The following is a 24251-nucleotide window of genomic DNA, read 5'->3' as shown; positions in this document are numbered from 1 at the left end:
ATTATTATCTACGTGATAACAAATAGATTTGCAATAAGGTCTGCAGTTTCTAATGGAGGACAAAGAGGATGGGGCGGGGTGTAGGATATAGCTGTTAATGGGATAAGAAAAGAGTATATAGAAGTTCTAGATCGTAGAAAGAGTGAAAGTGTAATCAAAAGAACTTGGTTGTTAGCATGAGAAAAGGGAGAAAGAGACTGAAGAAACAGGTAAACAAAAGGAAAATAGAGCAAGAAAAGTAAAAAAAAAAAAATCTTAAAACTTTCCAAAAAGGAAAGAAAATAAAAGAAAAAAAACTATACTATAAGTCATATAGTATTCAAACCTCACAGCAGTCTTCAGTCACCTGATGCAGGAGAGGTTCCTGACAATGAGCTTAGTGTCCAGGCGTCTCAGGATGGGATCTGCCCCACTTAAAGATGGGAACTTCCACTTCCAGGATAATCCAAGATGGCCACTCTGGCTTCCAACTGTGTTGGCAAATGGGGAGCTGCAGCTGGGGCATGGGCGTGGTTCTCCAGGGGTCCTGGAGGCAGGGTGCGATCAGACAGTCTGGAGGTCCTGGCGATGGCGATGGGGTGCGATCAGGCGGTCTGGGGGTCTTGGCGGCAGGGTGAGGTTGGTCAGGCTGAGAGGTCCTGGAGATGGGGCTCAGTCAGTCCAGCCAGGGGTCCTGCAGGTCCTGGCTGTTGTCTCAAAATGGCAGCAGCCATGTGTAACCAAACCTACAGGTACTGTGTCAGTTTACTTCCAGGCAGCTGCAGGCAGCTGGCTATCCACTGGCAGTCTGCAGGCTACCGGCAGACGATCGGCAGGTGGACCTCAGGTGGTGGGTGATGGGTGGGTGAAAGGCAGGCGATGGGCAGGCAGAAGGCAGGCAAACGGGCAAATGGTGGATGATAGGTGCCAGTCAGTGAGCAATCTGCACTCAAAAAGTAGTCAATATGCTGGCAGACTGCAGGTGATTGTAGTGGACAAATGGGGTAAACAGCAGGGGATCCATGAGCAGCAAAGACTGCCTCACCGAGAAACAGATATCCTCTGCTTGAAACCCGAGTTATGGAGCCACAAGGAACGCAGCCTCCCTCTAGTCTGCCATCCTGAGCATCTGACTTTGACTTTTGAGGTTATTAAGGGTGCATGTGCAGTTGTGAGGAATAGAACAGAGCAAGCCTGTGTCCCCATCTCCCAGGGCTAACACTGACCTTGGTGAGTGGGTGTTCAGTCTTAGGTCCAGCTGGTCAGCATGGTCTTTCTTGGCTGGTGCCTTGTGTGCCCTCCCCAGGAACTCCTCCTGTCCCAGGGTGTTCTTCTGCCCTGCTTGCCTTGGCCAGCACCTGTGCCTTCTGTGGGCCCTTCTGCTGCTGCCCTGGCTTGGATGGGTGTATCTGTGGACAGCTCTCCTTGCTCAGCTGGCTTCCTTCCCAGCTGGGTCTCTTCCTCCAAGGTCCCTGGAGCCAGCTCACTGGGAGTCCCTTTCTTGGAGTAGTCACTGGCACAGGGGTGGAGTTCCCTTTTGCCCTATTCTGTGCCCAGAAGGGGTGCTGCTCTGAGCCAGGCCTGTGGGGGGCAGTGCCCACAGGAGTGGATGTCAGGCCTCCCACCTGAGCCCAGCAGCCATGGGACTGTAGGACCCCGTGGGGTGGGGTGTGGTGGGGAGGGAGCAGGGACCAAGCAGGGTGCACTCTTCAAGGCAAGCAGAATCAGGCCCTGTGGTGGTCTCGTGTGGCCTCTGCTGACTCTGTCCCTCTGAGTGGGAGGCCGTGGCCTGCTCACCTCCCAGGTCCCTACTCAGGACAGTTTCAGTGTTGCTTCTTCCAACCACAATTGGCTTGACACCTGTGTTGCAAGGAGGCCACGGTTTTGCGAATCCCTTGGCTAGTCGGAAGAGTGGCGCTGGGTCGTAGAGCTTTCACGTACTTTGCACGGGTAACTGCCCTGCTGAGTGAACGGGAAATGCTGCCTGTTAAATGATGGCTGTGCCTTCCCCTGGCACTGCATGTGCCATGCCACACAGGGAGACCAAAGGGTGCCAGCCATGTGTCACCGGGTCTCCCTTTCCACCAAAAGATGGCCTTAGGGATGTTAGCCAGTGCAGCAGCCATGTTCATATCCCTCTGACTTGGAGGAGACTTCAGCTGTCCCTCTGCCGCTTGTCCCGTGGCCTCTGCTGGAGGACCAGCAGGGAGGCAGAGGTGCAGGTACAGGCGTACCCCCTTTCCCTCTGCACACTCCCCTGGGGTAGGTTTCACCTCAGTGGCCAAGAACCTGGTGTCCTTTTTGGAGAATGCTGGAGAGTAAGTTGTGAGGAGGTGCTTGGACTCAGCTGACTGTCTCTGTGAGCTGGGTCCCCAAGCCCTTTGTGCTCTGGAGGCCCAGCATCCTGCGGTGGTAGGCACTGGGCTCCACCTCCTGCCTCTGCTCCTGGTTTGTGTCTCTGAGTGCAGCCATCCTCTGGGTGTGGCCGATAACTCTGGGTTATGGGAACTTGTGGGTGCAGAGGACAGTGCTGATGGCCAGCTGGGACACCTGTCCTCTTCCATCGAGAGCTGGAGTGTGTTAGCTGGGGTCTGTCATGACCTCACGGCACTCATGCCGTCTGCTGCCCCATCTGTGTTACGAGCACGTTCATCTCTCCTCTTTGTTCCGTCTCCCTTCTGTGGTCTGCGTGCTGCTAGGAACATTCAGAGACACTTTGAAACAGCAGTTTCTCTTCTGAATCTGTGTTCAGCCAGGTGCCCTGTGTGCTCAGTTTGTCAAGGTTTGACGGCCCAGCGCTGTGTCCGGAAGTGGCCTCAGCAGCCATGAGTGAGCACTGCATGGACAGGTCCTCCCCCTCTGCCTAGGCAGGCTGCCACCATCCCCTCTGCTGTGCATTTTCTGTGCCCAGCAGGACCGTGCCCATACTCAGTGGTACGGTGACCGGGCAGGAGTAGAAAGCCCTTGCTAGAAATCTAAAGAAAGTGAAGCTCGTGAAGGGGCTCGAAGGCCTAGCCTGTTGCCATAGTGAATGAGTTCCCCAGGGCTGCCCTGCACAGGACCCCAGATGGCTGGCGGAGAGCCACAGTTTATTCTCTCCTAGTTCTGGAGGCTGTAGACCCAAAGTCAGTCTCTTGGGCCCGAATCGAGGTGCTGCAGATCACTTCCTCCAGAGCCGTGGGGTGAGGCCTGTCGCTGTTGGCCCGTCTCCGCACCGTCAGCACATGGCTCTCTTCTCCGCATGTCGCCCTCTGGCTCTGCTTCAATCCTCTGCCCTGCTCTGTCTTGCCATTGGGTTTAGGGCCAGCCTTGGTTTTCAGGGATGATCTCATCCTGTGATGATTAATTGCTTCTGCAGAGACCCTCGTTCCAAGTAAGGTCACAGGCACAGGTTCCAGCCCGTCACAGGAACTTTGGACTATGGCACTTCCAAAGGCCAGTGTCTGTGTCCTGTCTATGACTTCGCTGGCATTTCTGCTCTATTGACAAGACCTGGCTCATAACACAAGTATATTTTCTATCATCTTTAGTATAGTTAAAAGTCTAAATGGGGATGATTCAATGTATTTTGGACTTTTTTTTTTTTCTTTTTTAGTTTGCATAGATTCAAATCTAAGTTTGGCAGGACAAGAAATGATCAAGTAGCTGACTTAATCAGCTGTGGGCTGTGTTGCCCAGGCTGGCCTCAGGTCCTGGGCTTAAATGATCCTCCTGCCTCGCCTCCTGAGTATCAGGGACCACAGGTGTGCATCGCACACCAGGCTAGCTGATCTAATCCTGACCCCAGAACTCACCGATAGGAGGGGCCTGTTGGGTTACTGCTCTTGCGCTGCCCCTGACCTCCCCTCTACAGTGCCTCTGTGGGCCACGTGTGGGCTAATCTGTGGCAGGTGCATTGCCACCAGCCCAGGTGTCCCCATCAAGGTCCTCGAGAGTGACAGTGGCTCACTAGCCATCTCTTTGTTAAACCTGTTAAAGATAAAAATGAAGAAAAATGGGTATTTATGTAGCCAACAGACACTGCACACAGAAAAGATTTATGTTGGTTGAGAACAAAGAAAAACAAAACAAAACAACCCGAGTAAACCATGAAATTGTAAAATTAAATCTCAGAACGGCCTTTTTTTGGAAAGGGAAGTGGAAGGAGTCGCAAAACAGCATGGAAACCTGGCTGTGGGTTTTATTTTGATCCTGCCGTAAACTGCTGTTTTTTGCAGTTGACTGTTTATGAGAGCAACTTGGACGTCATTGGGTCCTGGGAGTGTTTAATGACCGTTTTCCTAATGTGTTTATAGTAATTTTGATTTTAAAAGGCAATAGATCGATGCCAGCTTTGTTGACACACTGCAGCTGCTTGAGACCCTTTGGTGATCTGTCACTACACCTGATGGGGCAGACAGTCACTGTGTTTACTTGACAGAGGTTGAGAGTGGCAGAGTCACGTGCTTTGGCTTCTTAGTTTTCTGACTCTCTAACGGTACTTTCAGGATGTGTGTTTTAACTCCTCGAATTGCCAGGGACTCAAGTCCCCCTCACCCACCATAGGGGCATGAATGTGGCCGTGTCCTGCCTGGTGAGGGACGAGCCTGGGCTTTGCTGGAGTGGGCAGTTTGAAGGCCAGCTACATGGGAAGAAAGAGCAATAAAGCAAGAGGCTGGTTCTGGATTTTTTCCATCGTGGATGTAAAGGATTGTTTTAGTCAGCTTTTTTGTTGCTGTGACTAAGAGGACCCGACCTGAGCAACCATAGAGGATGAATTTTATTTAAGGGCTCATGATTTCAGAGGTCCCAGTCCATGTACAACCAGTTCCATCATGGAGAAGAGTGTGGCAGAGGGAAGCAGCTCACATGATGATCAGAAGCAGCAGAGACTCCACTCTCCAGACACAAAATATGTGCCCCATAGCCAGGCCCGCTGTGAGCCACCTCCTCCAGCCGCACCCCACCTGCCCCCAGTCAATCCCACCAGGATCAGTGTCCGCCGGTTAGGTCAGGGCTACAACCCCATTATTTCTCCTTCAGACCTTCTGGCATTGTCTCACATGTGAGCTTCTGCGGAACACCTCAGGCCCAAACCATAACATGGGCTTAGTAGGATGGGATCTTACCTGGCAAGGGATAGTTGGAAGAGACTGCGGTGGATGCGGCCAGGACCGTTTCCTTGTCCGTTCAGGCTGGCGGTGGTTTGACCCATGGAGGCCAGGATTCCCGCCACAGGCCTTTTGGTGTGAGTGTGGGACCCTGTGGACCCAGGGTGGTGACAGTGGCTCAGCGGCTTTCCCTCTGCACTTAGACTTGCCAGGACCCCAGTCACTGTGGCTCACATCAGCAGGCCCCGTGCGCCTGCTCTCTTGTGGCTGGTGCTCTGCACACCCCAGGCTTCCCTTCCTCACCAAGAGAGGGAGGCCCCTCCTAGCTGCCCGCTCCCCGTGGCCCTGCCGTGGCTGGGTGCCTGCACCTGGCCGTGGTTAAGAAGCTCATCTGAGGGCACCTCGGAGCTCCTGGCAGGACATATGAATGCTCCACCTGCCAAGGGAGCCTGCAGAATCCCCAGCCAGAGCCTCAGGTGCTAGCTGTGCACCCCAAGGCTCAGAGCTGGGACCCGGCAAAGACCTGGAGCTCAGCTGTACTCTTATTTAAAAAAAAAAAAAAAAAAAAAAAAAAAGGATAAAAGTGGGAACTTAAAAGCATTTTGCTGAGCCAAGCCCTGAAACCACATTTGTGAAGGTGACTTTCTTATTTGTTGGATTGACCTTGAATTTCCTCAGGGCCCTCCCTCCTTTCTTTCATCTGGCCAAGGACAGTGAGAGTAAAAGAAGAATCAATGCATAAAATTTGACCTGACCGATTTTCCAGTTTCATATCAAGTCACATCTGTAAAATGTGCCATTTTAAGCTAAAACTTTGCTGAAGAATGTGTGCTGATAATGGTGACTCGAACAGGCACATGCATCCTGTAGTACTGCAGAGTTTCTTATCACTAACACCAAGTGCCAGGCTTATTTGTTGGATTTGAGGAGAATCTGGCACAGTAGTGAGGGTCTCAAACCTGCAGGAGGGTCCTCAGGGGAACGGTGCTGATCTTTAGGAGGGAAGTCTATGTTGCATCGAGTCAGAAAAGGAGAGTCACATGGGTGGTGGTCCCTGGGTGGGTGCTGGCGCTGTGTGTGCTGTGTCCACCTGTGCAGTTCCTTCTTTTCTAGAATGGAATGGGTGGTCCTGCTGCGTGCTGCATGCAGCTCGGTCGATCCTGCGCGAGGCAGCAGTGTGGCTGTCCCCACCGGGACTCTGTGCTAACCCTGCCTGTGTGCCCTGTTCCCTTCCAGGCAGCTGCAGTCTCTTCCTCCTCCAGCTTGGCATGCATGCGTATGGTTCGCTGGGCTGTTTGGAGCCCAGTGCCGGATGCCCACACCGGAAGGGTGACTTTGCCTCTGCAGGGCGGGACCCTGCACAACCCCTTGCACTGCCTGGTCTATCGGGTGCCCTCCGCCAGCATGAGCTCTGAAGAGGTAAGCCACTGTGTAGTTCTTATGTATGAGTCTTCTCTAGCCAGCTTCTAGCAGGTTCTTTCACTTTCAAACCCAGAAGTGGACAACACTGCAGATGTTTCAGGAACAGTATTTTTTCACATCATGGATATACCCTGGGTATATTACAGGCCTGCGACTGTAATCCCAGTGGCTCGGGAGGCTGGGGCAGGAGGATTGTGAGTTCAAAGCCAGCCTTAGCAACTTAGGCCCATAGCAACCCTGTCTACATAAAATAGGAACAAGGGTTGGGGATGTGGCCTCTAGGTCCCAAAAAAAAAAGGGCAAAGATGATGGTGAGCCAAGTCAGGTGCCTCGGTGGGGCCAGCGTGGGTCCCTCATCCTGCTCAGGTGTCCACCTCTTGAGTTGCCTTGGGCCCTCTGTGCTGCTGTGCCTGGCGCACCTTTGTGGGGGGCTGCGCTTCTGCACCTCACTCCTGTTTGGTGCCTTGCAGGGTGGCCTGTGTCACCTGTCAGGAAGGCGAGTGCCGACCCAGCGTCTGGCCCAGCCCTCTCGTCCTGCAGCGTGGCACTCCGTCTCTGGACCGCGGCTCCCCAGCCGTGTGCTGCGTGGCAGGCCCACGGGCAGGGTCAGCTTCTCAGATGCTCTTCTGGAATGGAACTTTCTCTGGACTCCAGTCTGGAAAGCGGGTGAACGTCAGGTGGTGGGTTGAAGTGCGTGTGGGTCTCATGCCTGGCGCCAGCTCCGCGGGTCTTGGAGCATCACGAGGCTGCGTGGCCTGGCACTGCCCTCTCTGCTGGCGGCTCCTGACCCTGAGTGTGTGGGCCACGTGGTTCTTGCACTCAGGACCCTGCACTGCTTGTTTCCGCAGTGCCCTGGGGGCCCCTTGTCGTCTCGTCCTGAGGTGGAGGGTGCGCCTGCTGTCCCAGTGTGTCACTTCTGTGCTGGCTCTGCCACACTGTCTTGTCACTGTCCTCTGATTTGGAAGATGCTGTGGGCCTGAGCAAGGGAAGCCGAGCCCACAGCTAAGCCTGCGTGGGCCTGCCTCTGGCCACGCGGCACGCTCTGCAGCTTTCCCCCTGGTCTGGCTCCAGCCTTGCGAAAGAGTGGCCAGAAATCCTGAAGCTGTGTGTGAGTGCAGGTGTGCGCAGGTGTGCGCATTCACTCTGTGTGCCTCAGTGCCTTCGTTCTTCAGGTGTGGAATGTCCCCAGGTTTGGCCGTCTTAGGGACGCAGTGATCACACACTGCCATTTTCCAGGAGGAATGCCGTCTCTGAATCTTGGCTTCTCAGCCTCTGTACTGGTGACGTGGGGCCAGGTGATTCCTTGTCGGGCTGATCTGTGCCCTGGAGGGTGTTCAGCAGCAGCCCTGGCCTCCGCCAGTAGCACCCAACCCCCCAGTTGCTGCGGCCCAGAACGTCTGCAGATGCTGCTGACCGTCTCTTGGGGGACAGAATTGCCCCTGGGTGAGGACTGCTGCCCTAAGCCACAGGGTGGACAAGAACCATGAGCTGCCCGGGGCAAGGTGACTCCCTGTTCTGTTCCTTCAGCACCTGTGAAGACACCAAGAAAACTGTCCCTGATTTCATGGAATTTGCTGTGAGTAGGGACATTCGCAAGGAGAAAGGCAAACAGTGTAGATAGTCCATGACATCCAGGGAAGCGGGATTGAGGCTGTGTGGTCAGCATCACTTTACTGTTGTTACTATGAAACAGTGAAGTAGCGGTGGCGTGTCCTTTCTTCCACAACTCCTGTTTCCCCTGAGCACATAAGTGTCCTTTTTTAAAAAAAGACCTCCAGAAGCCGCCACTCTCAGTTCTTAGCAGAGACTTAGACTGTTCACCTGTGTTTTCCTGATTATGTAGTTCTAGTGCTGTTTCCCAGTGTGCCGGCTTCTAGTCCTGATGGATGGGGCATTGGCTCTTTTCAGTCCTGAGAAACCCCACTTGGCCTTGGATTCACATGGGTCCAGAAGTGTGCCGCACAGCACAGCTGGGCTAGTTGGAGAGTCGGAGGGGCTGGGAACTGGAAATCACCAGGGGAGCACAGAGTGGGAAGCAGCCCACGGAGTTACTGGCCTTGAGCTGCACATGGGGTTTGACCCGAGCAGCCTGGGGGGAGTTGAGAGCTGACTGTGGGTGGACGACCATCCAGCCCCAGCATTGCCCACTGGCAGGAACACGTGCCGGAGAGATTGATGGGCATGGCTCAGGCCTAGGGACTTTGGGAGTGGTGCTGACGTGGGAACCAGGGCCCGCAGGAGGCGGGTCACAGACTGTGACCTGCCCTCACTGGGTTTGCTTCTGCCAAGCAAAAATCCTAACAGCCTTTTTTATGGGGTGTGGACCAGCCTTGGAATCTGACAGTACGCTTTCAAATGTCCGTGAGACAGCCTGAAGTTAATCGGCACACAGAGCCTGGAGAAGGTCCACTTGTGGGGAATAGACATCACAGGCGTGATCACAGAGATGATGTGGACGTGGAGTCATCAGACAGACTTTAAAGGAGCACTGCGACTGAGCGGAGGCTCACCCAGAAATGGAAGTCTCTCTATCTGGAAGCCAGTGGAGGTGGTTCACTAGAGTAACAGTCTAAAGAAGGAAAACTGTAGGGCAGAGACAGTTCTAGACAGGATTCAGCGCCTGTTGGTGACGAACCCTCTGAGCAGCTGGCAGGGGCAAGAAGTGTCCCCATGGTGGTGAAGAGCTGCGTGCTGTCCCCCAGGGTTGAGATTGGGGGAGGGACACCCACTCGCACCTTGAACTCCTCCCCAGCCCCGCGTGGGAAGTTCCAGCTGGTACAGGCGTCAAGGAAGAGGGCATTTGCCAGAGGGGAAGAAATGCATCCTATTTGTAGACAATGTGTTCCTCTGTGTTAAAGGTCCCAAGGAGTCTGCAGCAGATTTTCCAGAGTGGACTGAGTGAGGAGGCTGGTCAGCATGGAAAGTCGTCCTGTTTGTGGATATAGCAAGGAGCTGTCGAAAAGCAAAGTGTGAAAAGTCTGTTTCTGGAGCCTCCCCTCTATGACGTAAACACAGCAGGTGTGAGCAGCATTGTTGCTGAAAACCAGGACACGTGCCTTTTGCAGATGTCATTCTTGTTTTGGTTCTGCTCAGGTGAAGTCAGAGAAGACCTGCATATAAGGGAGACGCAGCGCCTTATGCCTGGAAGATTCCAGGTGGCCAAGGCGGCAGCTCCCTCCAAAACCAGCGTGCAGGTGGGGTCAGCTTCAGGCTAAGTCCTAGCTGGCTGTGTTTTGTAGATGCAGACAGGCTGATTCTGAAATTTCTACAAGAAGGCAGATGAGTTAGAAGAGTTAGTTTTGAAGATGGACATGCAGTCAGAGGAAGTCATGCTGCGTGATTTTCAGACTCACTGGAAAACAGCTGGGCAGGCGTGGAGCTGGGCAGGCGTGGAGGGTGGCCTGCTTCACACAGAGGTCTGTGCAGCCCCGCAGCTGCCATGGCCCTGGCTGTCCTCACACTGCCCTTCTCAGTCAGCACGGGGCAGCGCCTGTCCAGGCCTGGGTTGCAACACGCAGTCTCACCTGTGTTGCGGTAAGAGCCGGCCTCAGAGGCGCATGCCGTGTGATCTTGTTCCCACGACGTTCTCAGGACAGCTGCACTTGGCTGCTGAAGAAGTTGGCAGTGGCAGCCAGGGTGAGGTGACGACAACACGGCTGTCAGATCCTGACCGCGCTGCTGGCTGTGGACCTGTGCGGGTGTGCCACCCTGGGAGTGTGCACAAAGTAAAAGCCAGTTGTACATGTTAATTGAAAAATAAAAATATGGTGATTTATGAAGTATTTTGACTCCTACTTGCATAAATGCCATTCTGTGATGAGGTCTCCTGGGAATCAGTGTCACAGCTGGTTGTTTTCTACTCTGAAATTGCCCGACTGTATGCTAAGAACGTGTGGCTTCAGCTAACTTTGGTCTTACTGAGGCTTTGTTTTGGGGTGATGTGCTGACCAAGAGGGTGGCTGTCCTCCCTCTCTCCACCCTAGGTGAAGAAGGTAGAATCGGGGACAGTCCAGTTCCAGTTCTCCCTGAACTGGGAAGAGCCTCTAGACGCGCCCACGGAGCATGCCAGCAGCCCCAAGGCAGCGCGGCGGTCCTGCAGAAGGCCTCTCTCGTCCCCCTCAGGTGAGTGAGTGTGGAGAGCCGAGTCTTCAAGCCCAGGTTGGCTTCCCTCAGTTCCCAAGCAGCATACTCAGTCCCACACAGCCATTGTCACCTTATAGGCTAATCACTAGAGATGGCGTTTGTCCGAGTCAGTTGGTTTTTTGCTTGAGATGATGGTGTAGCAGGGACAGTGTGACGAAGTGTGGCCTGTGGGACACCTTCACATGGCTGTCCTGCAGGCCTGGGGCCGCCAGCTCTGTGTGACTGTTGGTGCAGCTCTCCTGCTCCTGAAAGCACTGTCTCAGACTTGGGGGTCAGCGACGTCAGGACGTGCGTAAGGAGGGGAGTCACAGTGGGGCGTGAGCAGCAAGGGCCCTGGCAATGGTCAGTCCTTGCCCCTGGGTAGAGGAGCTAGTGAGGACTGTCAGCTTGGCCTCGATGGGCTCACCTTCTGCTGGCAATTGGCCTGTGGCGAAATGCAGTGGCCTTGAGAGGGGGTCAGCAGAGTCCTCAGAACACATGCAGGGCCCTGGCTCCAGGCTTTGGCACTCTTGCCGGCTGAAGGAACCCATTGCCACTCTCTTCTTCCAGATGGAAAGGTAGGAAAAGAGCACGTGTAAGCCCCTGGAGTGGAGTGCCGTGTTCCCCATCCCCGGCAGGCTCTCTGCAGGCCAGTGGGGCCTCGCGCCCAGGAGGACACGCCTGTCTTGTCCTGGCACAGGGGTGCTCTTGATTCTGTCACTTGGGAATGGTTTTCTTTAGGGGTAGAGATTGTGGTTTGCAGACACTGGTCTCACTGAATTTAATCTTCCAATGGGTGGGGCAGCTCATTTATTTCTTTGGTCTGGAGCTGGACATACTAGCCTCTGTGGCCATGGTCTTCTGGGTCTGATGGGATGCTGGGGACCACCTGCAGTGTGCGTGCCTCCCTCCTTTCCACAGAGGGAGTGCTTTGGAAGCCTTTGCTCTGCTTTCTCCATTTTCGAGTGTGTTCTCTGCAGCTGGCTCACAGGAGTAGGTTCACCTCCACAGGCACTCGGCTGTCCCCCGCGCCTCAGTGGTGCGCCCCGGTGGCAGAGGCAGTCGTGTGCTCTATTCCTGTCGCTTCAGGATGAGTTTTTAATCTGAATGAGTTTGGCTGTTTTCATGTCCTCGTTTGCTAATTCTAAGACCTTCGTCAGATCGTGGCGCCTTATGCTGACGGGTGCATGGCGGCTCCACGTATGTGGGTCTCTGTGCACTCCTCTACACGCTGGCTCACGGCGCACAGCATTCAGATGGGGCAGACGGCTGGCGCATCACTTCCAGCTTATTGTTCTTGCAGTTAGAACGTGGAAAAGCCTCCTTCTCGCCCCTGTTAACTGAGTCCGTCCTCCTGTGAGATGGAACGTGAACCGCCAGTAGCCTCCCACCTCACTGCGACCTCCCTGCTGTGCCTGACTCCACCCCCAGCCTCTGTAACCTGGATCAGTTTGGATTGGTTGGTTTTTGACCTGATTTGGGTTGTATTTTCCTTCTCTTTGCATGCCTGATAATTTTTGAGTGGAGTCCCAGATATTGTAGATTTTCTCTTTTCGTGTGTTGGATATTTTGTGTTTGATAAGCATCCTTAGGCTTTGGGAAGGAATAGCTCCTTTTTGGCTTTGCTCTTAAGATTTGTTAGTGGGATCAGGTCAGCATTAGTCCAGGGCTGAGTGTTCCCCTGAGATGACGCGCTCTCCCAGCTGGCTGCTGGACTGGCCCTGTCTGGCCCTGTGGTCACCAGAGCTGCTCACTCCTTTCTGGCGGCTCTTATCCCAGCTGGCACTGAGTGCCGGCAGGTGCTTCTGGGAACCGCAGCCCCCTGTGCACCCACCCTGTGGGCTTCCTTGGTCTCCAGGACTGAGCTCCATCTTCTCAAGGGCCCCTGTGCTCTGACCGGGCCCCGCCTCCTGACCTGCCAGCTGGCTGGGCCCAGGAGGGGATAGTCGGGGGGCTCCCTCCTTTCCTCCCTCAGGATAGCTCTTCTCTGTTACCGAGGCCCAGCGTCTGCAAGACCTTTGTTTTACATATTTTCAGTCTCTCTCTCTCTTTTTCTCTCTCTCTTTTTTTTTTTTTTTTGTACCAGGGATTGAACTCTGGGGCCCCTGACCACTGAGCCACATCCCCAGCCCTGTATCTAGAGACAGGGTCTCACTGGGTTGCTTAGCGCCTCGCTGCTGCTGAGGCTGGCTATGAACTGCGATCCTCCTGCCTCAGCCTCCCGAGCTGCTGGGATGACAGGCGTGGCCACCATGCCCGGCTCTCTATATTTTTTCTAAATTTTAGAAAATGTGTTTCAGATAGGGTGCGTCTGGTCACCATTGCCCCACCTGCCTGGAGCAGAAGTCTCAGGCCCTGAATTTGCATCCAGGCTGAGGCCAGTGACTTTGGAATGTTCCAGGCCACTGAGTTGCAACAGTGCAGTGTTTTCCATGACTCTCGAGTCTTGGCTCATGCTTCTTGCCCATGGTGGATTGTTCCCATGTGCTACATTTATTTGCTTTTGAGATATATTCTACTCCTTAAACTGAAAAATTCATAGTGAAGAATAGCCATGGCAGTTTTGAAGGAGGGAGACTTTATCTTTCTTAGTTTGCTGACTTTACCATGGAGTTTTAGTATCTAGAACAGTGTGTCATTGACACAGAGAGATGAACAGACACGGGTGTGTGAGTGTCCTCTTGCTGCTGTAACAAATTTCCACGAGTGACTTGAAACAGTGCAGCCTTGTCATCATGTAGTTCTAGAAGTCAGAGTCCAGAGTGGGTCTCGTGGCTCAAATTCAGGCCTCAGCAGGACAGGCTCCTCCTGGAGGTGGTAGGGGGATCCTTTTCTCGCCCTCTAGCTTCTAAAGGTGCCTGTGTCCCATGGCCCCTCCTCTCTCTGCAAGAAGCAGCTGGCCTCTTCAGTCCTCACCTTGAGTCTGACCCTCTGACTTCCTTTTCCTTAACAAGAATGGTTGTGTGTGCATTGGGCCCACCTCAGGGTCAGCTAATAGCAGCCTTACTTCCTTTGACAATGCTGCAGGACATACTGGAAGGTGTGGGGTTAAGACATGGGCATCCTGGGTGTGGGGAGCACTTACTATGACCACTGAAAGGACAGCCAGTCTGTGGTGCGGCATGATTAGTCATCCACATGGAAAACATAAAATTCAGTCCTAACTTCATACAATACAAAAATAAATCCCCCCCCCCAAAGTAAATTCCAGATGGAATAGAAACAGAACTTTAGAAACTTTAGGAAAAATTAGAAGAGTAGAATTAAAAGAATTAAAAATTAGAATTAGAAGAAAAAGTATAAAAAGATTTCCTCTGTGTCAGGCGTAGTGGCACATGCCTGTAATCCCAGTGGCTTGGGAGGCTAAGGCAGGAGGATGGTGAATTCAAAGTTAGCCTCAGCAACTTTGCAAGACCCTAAGCAACTCAGTGAGACCCTGTCTCAAAATAAAATATTAAAAAGGGTTGGGAGGTGGTTCAGTGGTTAAGGACCCTTGGGTCCAATCCCTGGCACCAAAAAAAAAAAAAAAAAAAAAAAAAAATTTCCTCTAACTCAATAAGATATAGATAAACAAGAAAAAAAAAAAATGGACAGAGGACATGAGGAGGGATTTCTCAGAGAAGAAATCAGGGTGAGTGATAAATGTATGAAAGATGCTTAGTTTCATTAGTGATCAGAGATGTTCGTGATAAAAAACAAATCGTTTCTCCTCTTGTGGAAAGTCCAGTTGCCTAATAGCGTGAAGATCAACAGGGATGCGGTTAAGGGGGCTCCTACCACCTGGGGGAAGGAGGTGTGCATGGTGCTTCCTAGAGCAGCTTCCTGATGTTTACCGACACCCACTAATGCCTTCTCAGGCGTCTGTTAGAACAGGAAGTTCACGTGTGGCAGAACTGGGGTCAAGGCTGCTCCGCAGTTGGCAGTAGCAGGCCGTGGCCTCCGCACTCCAGTTAAGCCAAGGGAGCTCTTCTCATGCTCACTTGCCTCCTGCACGATGGCCCACGTCTTGCCTGTCCTCAGGGTCCTCAGCTGTAAAATGGGGATGGATTAAAGGTAAAAATATGAAGAAAGCAGCCTGAGGACTCTTAGAACAGAGAATTGGGGTGCTTTTGTGACCTTGGGGTGGGAAGGCTTCCATGAACCACAGAGAGGGTCGAAACGTGAGGGCGGTAAAACAGGAAAACCCTTTTCTAGGAGAGCGGATCTCAGCCTGGAAGACTTTTGCAAAGCACACAGCCACTGAGCTGATTGAAGGCGGCCGCAGGAGGCGCTTCTCAGAGCCATCCTAGGTGAGCAGCAGGACGGGAAGGGGACTCGGGCCTCAGAGGGGCGAGGAGGGCGCGGTACTTGGACTGGCGCAGGGCAGTGGCTGTCTAGTATCACCCTGCCCTGCTGTGGCAGTGGGTAGTGACGACATGGAAGGACCCCTTTCAACCATGGGTTTACTGAAACAGAGACTCAGTCCTGCTGGAACCAGGCGGCCAGCAGGGCCCCCTCCGTGGCGCTTCTCCTGGCCCGAGGTCCTGATGCCCAGATGTGGTCTGGCTCTTCCTGGCTGCCGTCCTCCCTCTCCCCATCCACTCGGCAAATGCTGACTCGGGGTCTGTGAGCGCAGGCGCTCTGAGAGGCTGTGTGCAAACCGTCCAGCCACCACGTGTATTAGGTGGCGCAGGGAGGGTGGTCAGGAGGGCACAGGGTCGGGTCAGGGAGTGGGGGAGACGTCGCACCTTATGCTGAGTCTTGCTGTGAACCTAGAACTGCTCAAAAGATAAAGTCTATTAAAAAACAGGACAAGGATGGATGGAGGGGTAGAGAGTGACTTGTCTGTCATCCTGGATTCCATTGACTTGTAGACAGGATTTCTGCCTCTAGAATTGAGGCTCACTCATGGCAAAGGCCAGCAGCTTTTTTCTGTAGAGGCCACGTAGTACACACTTAAGGCTCCGTGGGCTGGGCGGCCTCCACCACAGCAGCTCATCCTGCTGGTGTGCCCATCACGACAGGAAGGCAAACGGGCATGGCTGCGTTCCAGTAAGCCTTCATCTGCACACACAGCTTGGTCTGGGCCTGCCCACGCCGGGTCTGCAGCTTTCCTTTTCTCTGTCTTCATCAGGAGGCAGTTTCCCATCTTTTCCTGCTGTAAAGTCGTTCCCCAGAAGGCGGGCCTGTGCTTAAAGGTCTGCGAGACCCACCTCTGACCAGGAATCTGATGCCTTCTGAAGGGGCTTTTGGCAACCATTTATGTTTCTTCAGAGAAATTGCTGACCTCAGCTAGTTTGCAGAGCTGTTGGCATGAAGTTGTCCCCAGTTCTAGAATTCTGACGAGTGTCTGGGATGAGATTCCTTTCTGGTGTCTTCCTGACATTGGGCTCTTCCTTTTTGGTCAAGTGGATCCATAGTTGACCATGTCACTAGTCTCTTAGAGAACCAGCGCTTGGTTTTACTGATTGATTCCCTTGTTCTTTAAGTTTTAATTTTTATCCTTATTTCTAATCAATTTAATTTTAATTTTATGTGCCTCTGTATTAATTCCATGCTTTCAATTTCTTCAAGTTTTTAGAAAATTGAAAGCTTAATTATTTCCCATCTATCATGTTTAATAGTAAAATCATTTAAAGTTCTGCAGTTTTTCTCCAAATATTAGTTGGGCCCCTGTTCCAGGGTTTCTCTTTGGTGCTGGGTTGGAGCCCAGGGCTAAGCACGTGCTCTTCCACTGAGCTGCATGCCAGCCCTGCTTTCCTTTCACCCGGGATTTGGAAGTGTCTTCAGTATCTCCACATTGAAACGTGTATGTATCTACTGAACCCTTCTTGCCTTTTCTTGGGGAAATGTCTCCTGGTCTTTAATGCCCAGCTTGGGGTCTTGTCCACGGCAAGCTTTCTCTTCAGCATCCCACGGCCTTTGGAGATACTGCTGTTTATCTTTTGCAATTGTGTGTTTCCTGCAGTTCTTTCTTGCCTGCTGGTTTTGGAGTATGTTTAGCAGGTTTGCTTGGTAACAAATAGTCCCCAGATCTTGGTGGTTTAAAAGGAAAGGCTGTATCTTCTGCTATCACTCTGTGCTGGTTGCTGCTGGGGGTGGCTCTGCTTGTCATGGATGCATGTGGCACTTTCCATCTTGAATATTGCTGTTCACTGGCCAGAGAGAAAGGAAGGCCTTGAGAGGACCTTGTTCCACCAGCGAGGGCCCTGGCCCAGAGGTGATATAGGTAGGCTCTCTTCCCACCTTGCTGGCTGCAAGTAGCCATGTGCCCACCCAGGCACAGGGACTGGGAAACCTCGCTCGTGCACAGAGGGGATGAGAGGCAATTGTTTGTTGAGCCCTAGATGCCATGGAGCATCTCCCTGGGGGTGCTGTCCTGTCCATTTCACACTGCCCCGTGGAGTCTTGCAAGGGCAGCCCCACAGAGTGGCTTGCAGTTCATTCCCATGCTGGTGGCCATCAGGGCGAGTGGTCCAGGGTTATTCCTTGTGGGCACACTGGGCCACAGTGAGACTTCCTGTGGTGCAGAGCTGTTGGGGATACACTTCTAGGTCCTTATCTAAAGATTTATCATCCTGTCCTCTGCAGAGAGGAGCCCACTTTGGTAACTGGAGGGATCAGAAATGGAGCCTTTGTGCAAATGTACCATAGCAGCATGACGTGTACTTCAGCTACTGTGGGACCTGCCGGTCCACACGGATGGAACCTGATTTCATCTTGCTTATTTAATTTGGATTTATCGCTGCATTGGCGTCGTGTTAATATGATCGCCTCCAGCCCAGGTTCCAGGCGTTTGAAGACATTGCCTCCCAAGACCCAATCTGAGAGGCTTAAACAGCCACGAGTGCTTAACTGATGATGGAGACTTTCCCTACTTCAATATTTTACCGACTTATATGGCTCCTTTGGAAGTCTTAACGATATGTGGCTGTCATTTTAAGTGAGGTACTTTGGCTTTGCGTTATGAATAATCCTTTTTATTTTTCCTATAAAATTGCCAGGGAGCAGAGGTCTATTCATCACCTCCAGGGAGCGTGTGCACAGAGCCACCAGAGGGTGCTCAGGCTTCATGTTTTGTGAACTTTGGAATTTCTTGACCCACATTTTGCTTTTGAATGTTCCAGTGGTACCAGAATTTGGATCGTTTGCTTAATAGCTTTGAAAATAGCCCTGTAGCAGGGTCGTTAGACATGTGCAGCCATGGAGTTGCCCCGCACCCCAGCCTGCCTGCCGTGCCGTGGCTGGCACAGCATCCTCCCTGACGGCAGGGTGACCCTGCATCGGGGAGTCCAGTCAGTCGAGCAGCAGCAGGGCGAGCTTCAGCCACCCTTTCCCAGTGTGGGAGCTGAGCGTGCAGGGCTGGCTGCGTGTCGCTGAAGGATGGCCAGGGTGTGGTCAGAGCCTGTGTGGCTTAGGTGAGGGCAGTGAGGCTGTGACACTGGCCCTGAAGGTGCCCAGGCTCTGGCAGGCTGTGGGACCGCCCCTCCATCTGGGTCTGGTCAGTAGCATGGGCCGCAGCTGTTCCCTGTCCTGTTCCCGGTGGGCCTCGCATGTCTAGCACGGAGACCCACACCGTCACTGCATTCCCCTTGTCTCGCCTTAGATTTTGCCTGTTTTCCATTCCTATGATCAGAGTCTGAGGAAGAATGACTTTTTACCCAGAAAGAGGGGTAAAGGCCCCTCGGTTGGGTTTGCCTTAGGAATTCCTAGTATCTGGGGTCCTGCTAAAGACGGATTCACCCCATAGCCCTTGGGCGTCTTTCTTTAGATCCCTGGGACTGCGTCTAGGATAGTGGTGCCGCCCCTCCACCCCTCTGCTGTGTGGCCCCAGGCTCCTCTGTGGCCCAGGTGGCCTTTTCCTGCCATTGCTAGACAGGGGGCTCCTGCTGCCGCCCTGCTACTCCTTCAGGACCGGCACCCTCCCCTGGGGTAGCTGGTAACTGGAGGTAACTGTTGGGAACCTGGGCAGTGGTTCCCCCATCAAGTCCCCGGCCCGCCTGCCTGCCAGTTCTCTTTCCCTCGGCTGTTGGCGTCCCAGGAAGGCAGCTTGGATTTGGGGGTAAAGAGCCCAGTGTGGCCCCCTACCAGGGCCCTCAGTGGGCGGATGCCTGGGGGCCACACCCACATCACCAGAAAGGGCACCACCACCTCTGCATGCTTCCTGCTGTGTCGAGGGCTGTGCACCCCCAGGCTGGGAGGCCTCCTTGGTGGAGGCTGCTGCCCTGTCCTCCTTAGCTGTTGGTCTTTGTGTCCTTCTGTAGCCTGGTGCGTTGCAGGCAGATGATGAAATGTACCTCAGACAAAGTGGTTGGTGAATATAGCAGGTGAGGGTGGGTAGCACTCTCCTTCCTTTTGCCTTATTTCTGTTTTACTCTTTTATGGTTTTGTAACTTGCATGCCGAGAAAGGCCTAGCGTGAGGGGACAAATGGCTGCTCAGTGGTTCCCTAGTTCGGAGGGTAGGCGCCAAGCCCCTCTCTCCTGGAGTCCCCCTCCTGTGCTTAACCCAAAAATGAGAGGGTTGCTGGAGCCACTCCGTGCTCCTGTCCTGAACCCCGTGTGCTGCTGACCCGGCTTGTTTCCTGTGGGGCGCCATGAGCAGGCCGATGGGCACGGCTGGAGAGCGTCTCCGTCTGGCTGTGCTTCAGTGTGTTCTTTTCAGTTCTATGTCCAACGTGCACAATCAGGACGACCCCTATGAGGACGGGCCAGGGCACGGGAAGGGACTCAGGTGCATTCTGGGAAATCTCATCACCTGGGACCAAGTTTGATCACGATCTCTCATGGTGTAGCCTTTGCTGTTGGGTCTGTCCACGGTGCTGCCAGAGAGCACCGACCGAGGAGCATTCTTCTCTGGAGGAGAAGGCAGAAGCTGCATTAAGCCTGGGTCTTTGTGTGACTCGGTGGGACGTGTACCGGTCCAGCCTGGAGTCAGAGTGCACACTCTGCCTGGCCTCCTGAGGCCGGCATTCAGTCAAGTGTGGGCCTGGGCTTCTCAGGGCTAACCTGACAGGCCTGGAGTGGCTAATCAAGATCTTGTTGACAGCGGTTTGCGGCATGCGGAGACTGAATGGAGAGTAATGGAGTGTCGGGGAAAATTAGTGTTCCGACAGGAGGCAGGACCTGTGGTGGCACCAGAGTCTGCCTCGTCCCAGCCATTGGCAGGGCTGTTCTGGTGGCAGTCTAGGCCAGTGTCGTAGGAGCCGCTGATTTAGTCCTCCTTGCCCCTTCTTGGTGAGGTGTGTGCAGCTGAGGGTGCTGCTGGCCCCCAGCTGCTCAGTGTGACTGTGGAAAAGCGTCTCTGGGTCCCTGTGCTCCTCTTAGTGTCTAGCTCGCGAACCCGAACCGAGCCTGTGCTGGGCCAGACGCTGACTTTGCCCCTGGGGAAGGGGCCTAGCCTTCATGCGCTCTGGGGAGAAGCACTGCTAACTGGTGGTGTTGGTTTAGCCAGGGTGTCTCCTGGCTCCGATGGCCCCTGAACTGTCATCCTTCCGGTACTGTATGAAGACGCGCTGACAGACAGGTGCAGGGGTAGCTCCTTGCAGGTCACCCAGTGCCCGTGGGTTCACGGCCGCCTGCCACGCGATTCCTCTCCCTTTAATGTGGATGGGGTCACACAACCTAAGTGGCCAGCCTCTGGCTCTTTTCACTTTAACCCGGTCCTGGCTGCGCCCCTTCCCCACTGGTCTGCCCACCTCCTCCACCAGCCACCTCTGTCCTACATGGGGATGTGCCAGCTTTTATTTAGGGGCCTGTTTTCAGGAGCCCTTGGTGTACTTGCAAGGCTTTGCTCTTTGGCTCTGGGCATATGCTCCCTGGGCATGCGCATGGACCATGCACACGTGTCCTTGTGCACACACATGTTGCCCTGGGTCCGGTTTGCTGGTGCAGGGGTTCCCAGCATATGCTGGCCCTGCGGTGCACTGGGTGGAGGTGGGCTTCCCTGCCAGGCTTGCCGTTGTGTAGGAGGTCACAGGGTCACTCTGGGCAGGAAGCAGCAGCTTAATTGATGACCACTCTGTCAGTGTTAAGGTGACAAGATTGAAAACCAGGCACTCTGTGGTCTTGGGGTATTCCTTCTCAGCCCGTGTTATCCTAGGGGGTGTGGATTTGGACCCTCTTGCCTGGGGCTTTTAGCTGGTGTCTTTTAAAAAGGCTGCCAGAGCCTCTTTTGGGCTGTTTTGCTCTCTTGAAGATAAAATTGCATAAGAAGTCACAATATAAAGAACCACTTGAACATACACAGCACACAATGCCCGGATTTGGGACTGGGGGTGCACATGAGGTTTGGTGTGCTTCCGGGGGTAACCTCCCCAGCATCAGGTTTTCCTCGCCTGGAGGATGCTTGGAGCCCAGCTCCTAAGTGCCGGCTTTCTCTTAGCTGAAGATAATGGAACCATTTCCTGCAATTTTTCCTTGTTACCAAAATCAGCCTGCAGAGTTTTCTGAGTCCCCATTTCATGGGGAACAAAGTAGAGGTGCTCTGGCGGCTGTCCTGTTTCAGCAGGTGGGGGCTGCTGCGTGGAGCCCTGACTTTGTCTGCAGCAGATGCCCAGGACCCTGGGGATAGGTGCAGCTGGAGGCTGGTGGGACAGCAGAGCCCCTACGTTGCTCCTGGAAACCAGGCCTGCTGGCTGATCTGCCTGCTCCTTCTGAAGCTGCAGGCTCTGCTGACAAGACTGTTTGAGGACTCCTGAAACCATGTTAACCTGACTTGTCAGAGGGTGGGGCCAGTGAGCAGGCACTGCCTCAGAGCTGGCTGGGTGGTCGGGTCACCTGGGCTGCGGAGCGCCCTCTGGCCCATCCCCACAGCAAGCACTCCCGGGGCCTCCAGCAGGTCCCTCAGCCTGCACCGCCTCCACAGGTGGAGTCAGGGGGCCTAGCTTGAGTGCTGCTTCTCGTGTCTGTCCTCCTGGTAGATGGTCTTTTGTTGTTGTTCTGCTGTGGTCCAGACTGGGACAGGAAGTTGTTAGCTGTCTCTGTGCAGAGGCGTCTGTGTTGTGAACGTGTGCCTGCCTGAGCTATGTGCCACTATGTGCCATGGACATTGGGGTTCCAGGAAGGTCTGAAGGAGCCACTCCCTGACACTTCATGCAGATGTGGGCCCTGGGGGAACTTGGGTAGCAGAGGCCGCAGGGAAGGAAGGGGAGCTAAGAGAATGCCTGGTGGCCACAGCAGGTGACATGTGGCTGGGTGAAACCCTGGTGAGAGGGCTCAATTGCTCAGGAGGTTCAGGTGATTCTGGGAGTTCATTGGGTGGGCAGAGTCCTGTCACTGTGAAGAGGAGTACAGTGAACCAGGCAGGGCACAACACAAAGACAGGCTATGCCTCTAGGGTAGCAAGAGGGTTACCCTGTAGGCCAGCGCCCAGGGCTCACATCCCGTGCTGGCTAAAACCTGGCCTTTGGGGTCAGGGGGCAGAGGTGCCTAATCAGACTAGGCTCCACTGTCAACTGGAGGTGGTGACCACAGCGGGTGAAGGCCGAGGGTTGGCATGTGTGAAATGAGCGTAAGGTGGTAAATGGCAGTGGTTGGATTTGCATGGAAAAACCCCTGCTGGCCCTTTGTCCAGTCCCTGTGCTGTAGCAGGCGGCAGGTGCCTTGGCTCCATGAGAGGATGCTGGCTCTGCAGGTGGGCCCCCAGGCCCCTGGGAAGCAGCCTTGACCTCTCCAGTGTCAAAGGTGTTGTCAGTTGCTTGTTTGAGGGGGATGACGTGAAAGGCTGGCCTCCACCCTTCCTGGTAGGCCTCCTGAAGTCCAGCCTGCTTCCATCTAGAATAAGCAGGACCCAGGGACCAGGAGGTGTCCTGCGGGCACTAGTGGGGCCACCAGCTGGGCTATAGCCTCTGCCTTGTTTGCTCTGAAGAGTCTCTTCTATAACAGTGGCGGGTCGTACCAGGGAGCCGAGAGCCCCACTCTCCCAAGACAGTGGTGTATGACCCTTGAACCTACTCACGGGGTGCCGAGCAGACATGTTGAGAGAGCTCGATGTCCAAGAGCTGTCATGTGTCATGGCTCATATGAGACCTTGCAGCCCAGGAGGGTGGAGCTGGTCCCGCGTGCCCTTGGCACCCTTGCTCAAGTCCGATCTCCAGCGGAGACTTGGCAGAGCTGTCTGCCACGTTCTGTGCAGATGCTGAGCCTTGGGACGGCACACAGCTGCTGCTGAACTCCAGCCTAGACAGGCGGAGAGAGGCATCGAGACCAGCTGCACTGGACACATAGAGGCTCATGGCTCCTGTGCTTCTTCCCAGGTCCTCCTGTGCCCGTGCCCCAGGGTCTTGCAGCCACCCAGGACTCGCCCGTGGGACCAGGGGTAAGTCCAGGCCTGACGGGGCCACTTCAGAATTCCAGAGTAAGGCCCTGACTGGACTCCCGAAGGCACTCCTTGCCTCTTCAACAGTAGTCAGTCCCTGTTTGCATCCCTGACGTGGAGGCCCGTGGACTGGGGGCGTCTTTGGTCCTTCCCACCCGTCATGGAGCTTGATCCTGACGTGCTGCCTGTTGGTGGTGTCCACTGTGCTGGCAGAGGCCTCTGCAGGGCCTCCAGGCCTTGCCCTGCTCTCCTGGCAGTCACGTCTGCTGGCGGAGACGCCCTCAGGACTGATCGCCTTCTGTATTTTTCTATACCTCTTCCCTCTCCCAGACCCGCTCTGCCAGGAGGGGGTGCCAGGGGCTACAGGCTGGTGCACTCAGGGCCACAGCTCCAGATGTGGCCTGTGGACACTGTGTCAGGCAGCACACACCTGCGTGGGGCTGCACTTCTCTGTGTGGGGAGAAGGGCTCTTCCTGGCTTGGCCATGGCGCTTGGTGGCTGTGGAGCCCCTACGTGGCTGTGCTTCTGGGATACCAAGCTGCCCCAGGTGCCCCCCTGTGGCCTGGGGTGGCTCCGGCTGCATGATTTTTGACTGAGGTCAGAGTTGGCTTGTCCTTCCCGGTGACTTTGTCTGCTAGTGCCACCCTGGAAGTTGATGTCTAGGAAAGTCGAGTGATTCAGTGACCCAGGCTGCTCCAGAAAGCAGCTCTGGTGTGGGGCACGCAGCTTGGAAGCTGGGTCCCAGCGGAGCATCTGTGCCTGGAGACGCATGGCTGTGGATGGCCTCCTGGCCCCCCGCTGGCCTAACTTGGCATGTTCCCTGGTTTCCATGTCACCCCGAGTGCGGGGCAGGGAGAGCTGACAGTGCCTCCTGGTCTTGGGGGCCAAACAGACCTGCGTGGTCTTCCTGGCTCCCTGCAAAAGCTGCCAGGATACCTGCTGTCCTCTCATCGTCCCTTCCCTATCTCCTCACCCACTGACTTCTCTGTGCTGGCACCTCCTTTGGGCCTCTGTACCAGCTGTCCCTGCTTAAAGCGAGCATCCCACGGCAGCGTGTGCTGGAAATAGCGTCTCAGTAGTGTGCAGGCCCCCTACTGCCTTTTTATGGGGCATTCATTTTCCAAATATAAACATAAACCTTTTTAGAAAGCCTGCCACATGCCAGGTACATGCCCAGCCCTCGCCGTGATTCTCGTTGAGTCCCCACAGTAGTCCTGCAGGTCAGGTGCCATTATCATCATTTTCTTACAGGTAAAGGGACTGAGGTAAGGAGGCTGGCCGACCTTCACAAGGTCACATGATAAAGAGGTGGTGGGATGGTCTGTCTTCTGTGGCGGCTGCC

The 24251-nt window shown here is 54.3% G+C and overlaps 1 protein-coding gene across 5 annotated transcripts in view; it reads left to right on the top strand.

The window, feature by feature from the left end:
- NPHP4 (nephrocystin 4) overlaps positions 1–24251 on the top strand; it is a 103789-nt gene that overhangs the window by 40933 nt on the left and 38605 nt on the right. For all 5 annotated transcript variants that reach the window (XM_079147961.1, XM_079147959.1, XM_079147958.1 and 2 more), the window contains 3 exons: positions 6306–6488; positions 10475–10613; positions 22848–22909. In XM_079147961.1, the coding sequence (XP_079004087.1) occupies positions 6306–6488; positions 10475–10613; positions 22848–22909 (384 nt within the window). The remainder of the gene's footprint in view (positions 1–6305; positions 6489–10474; positions 10614–22847; positions 22910–24251) is intronic.

The sequence above is a fragment of the Sciurus vulgaris genome (assembly GCF_902686455.1).
Source record: "Sciurus vulgaris genome assembly, chromosome: 1".
Taxonomy (NCBI): Eukaryota; Metazoa; Chordata; class Mammalia; order Rodentia; family Sciuridae; genus Sciurus; species Sciurus vulgaris.
The sequence above is the reverse complement of the archived record's forward strand: the minus strand, read 5'-3'. Positions and strand labels throughout refer to the sequence as shown.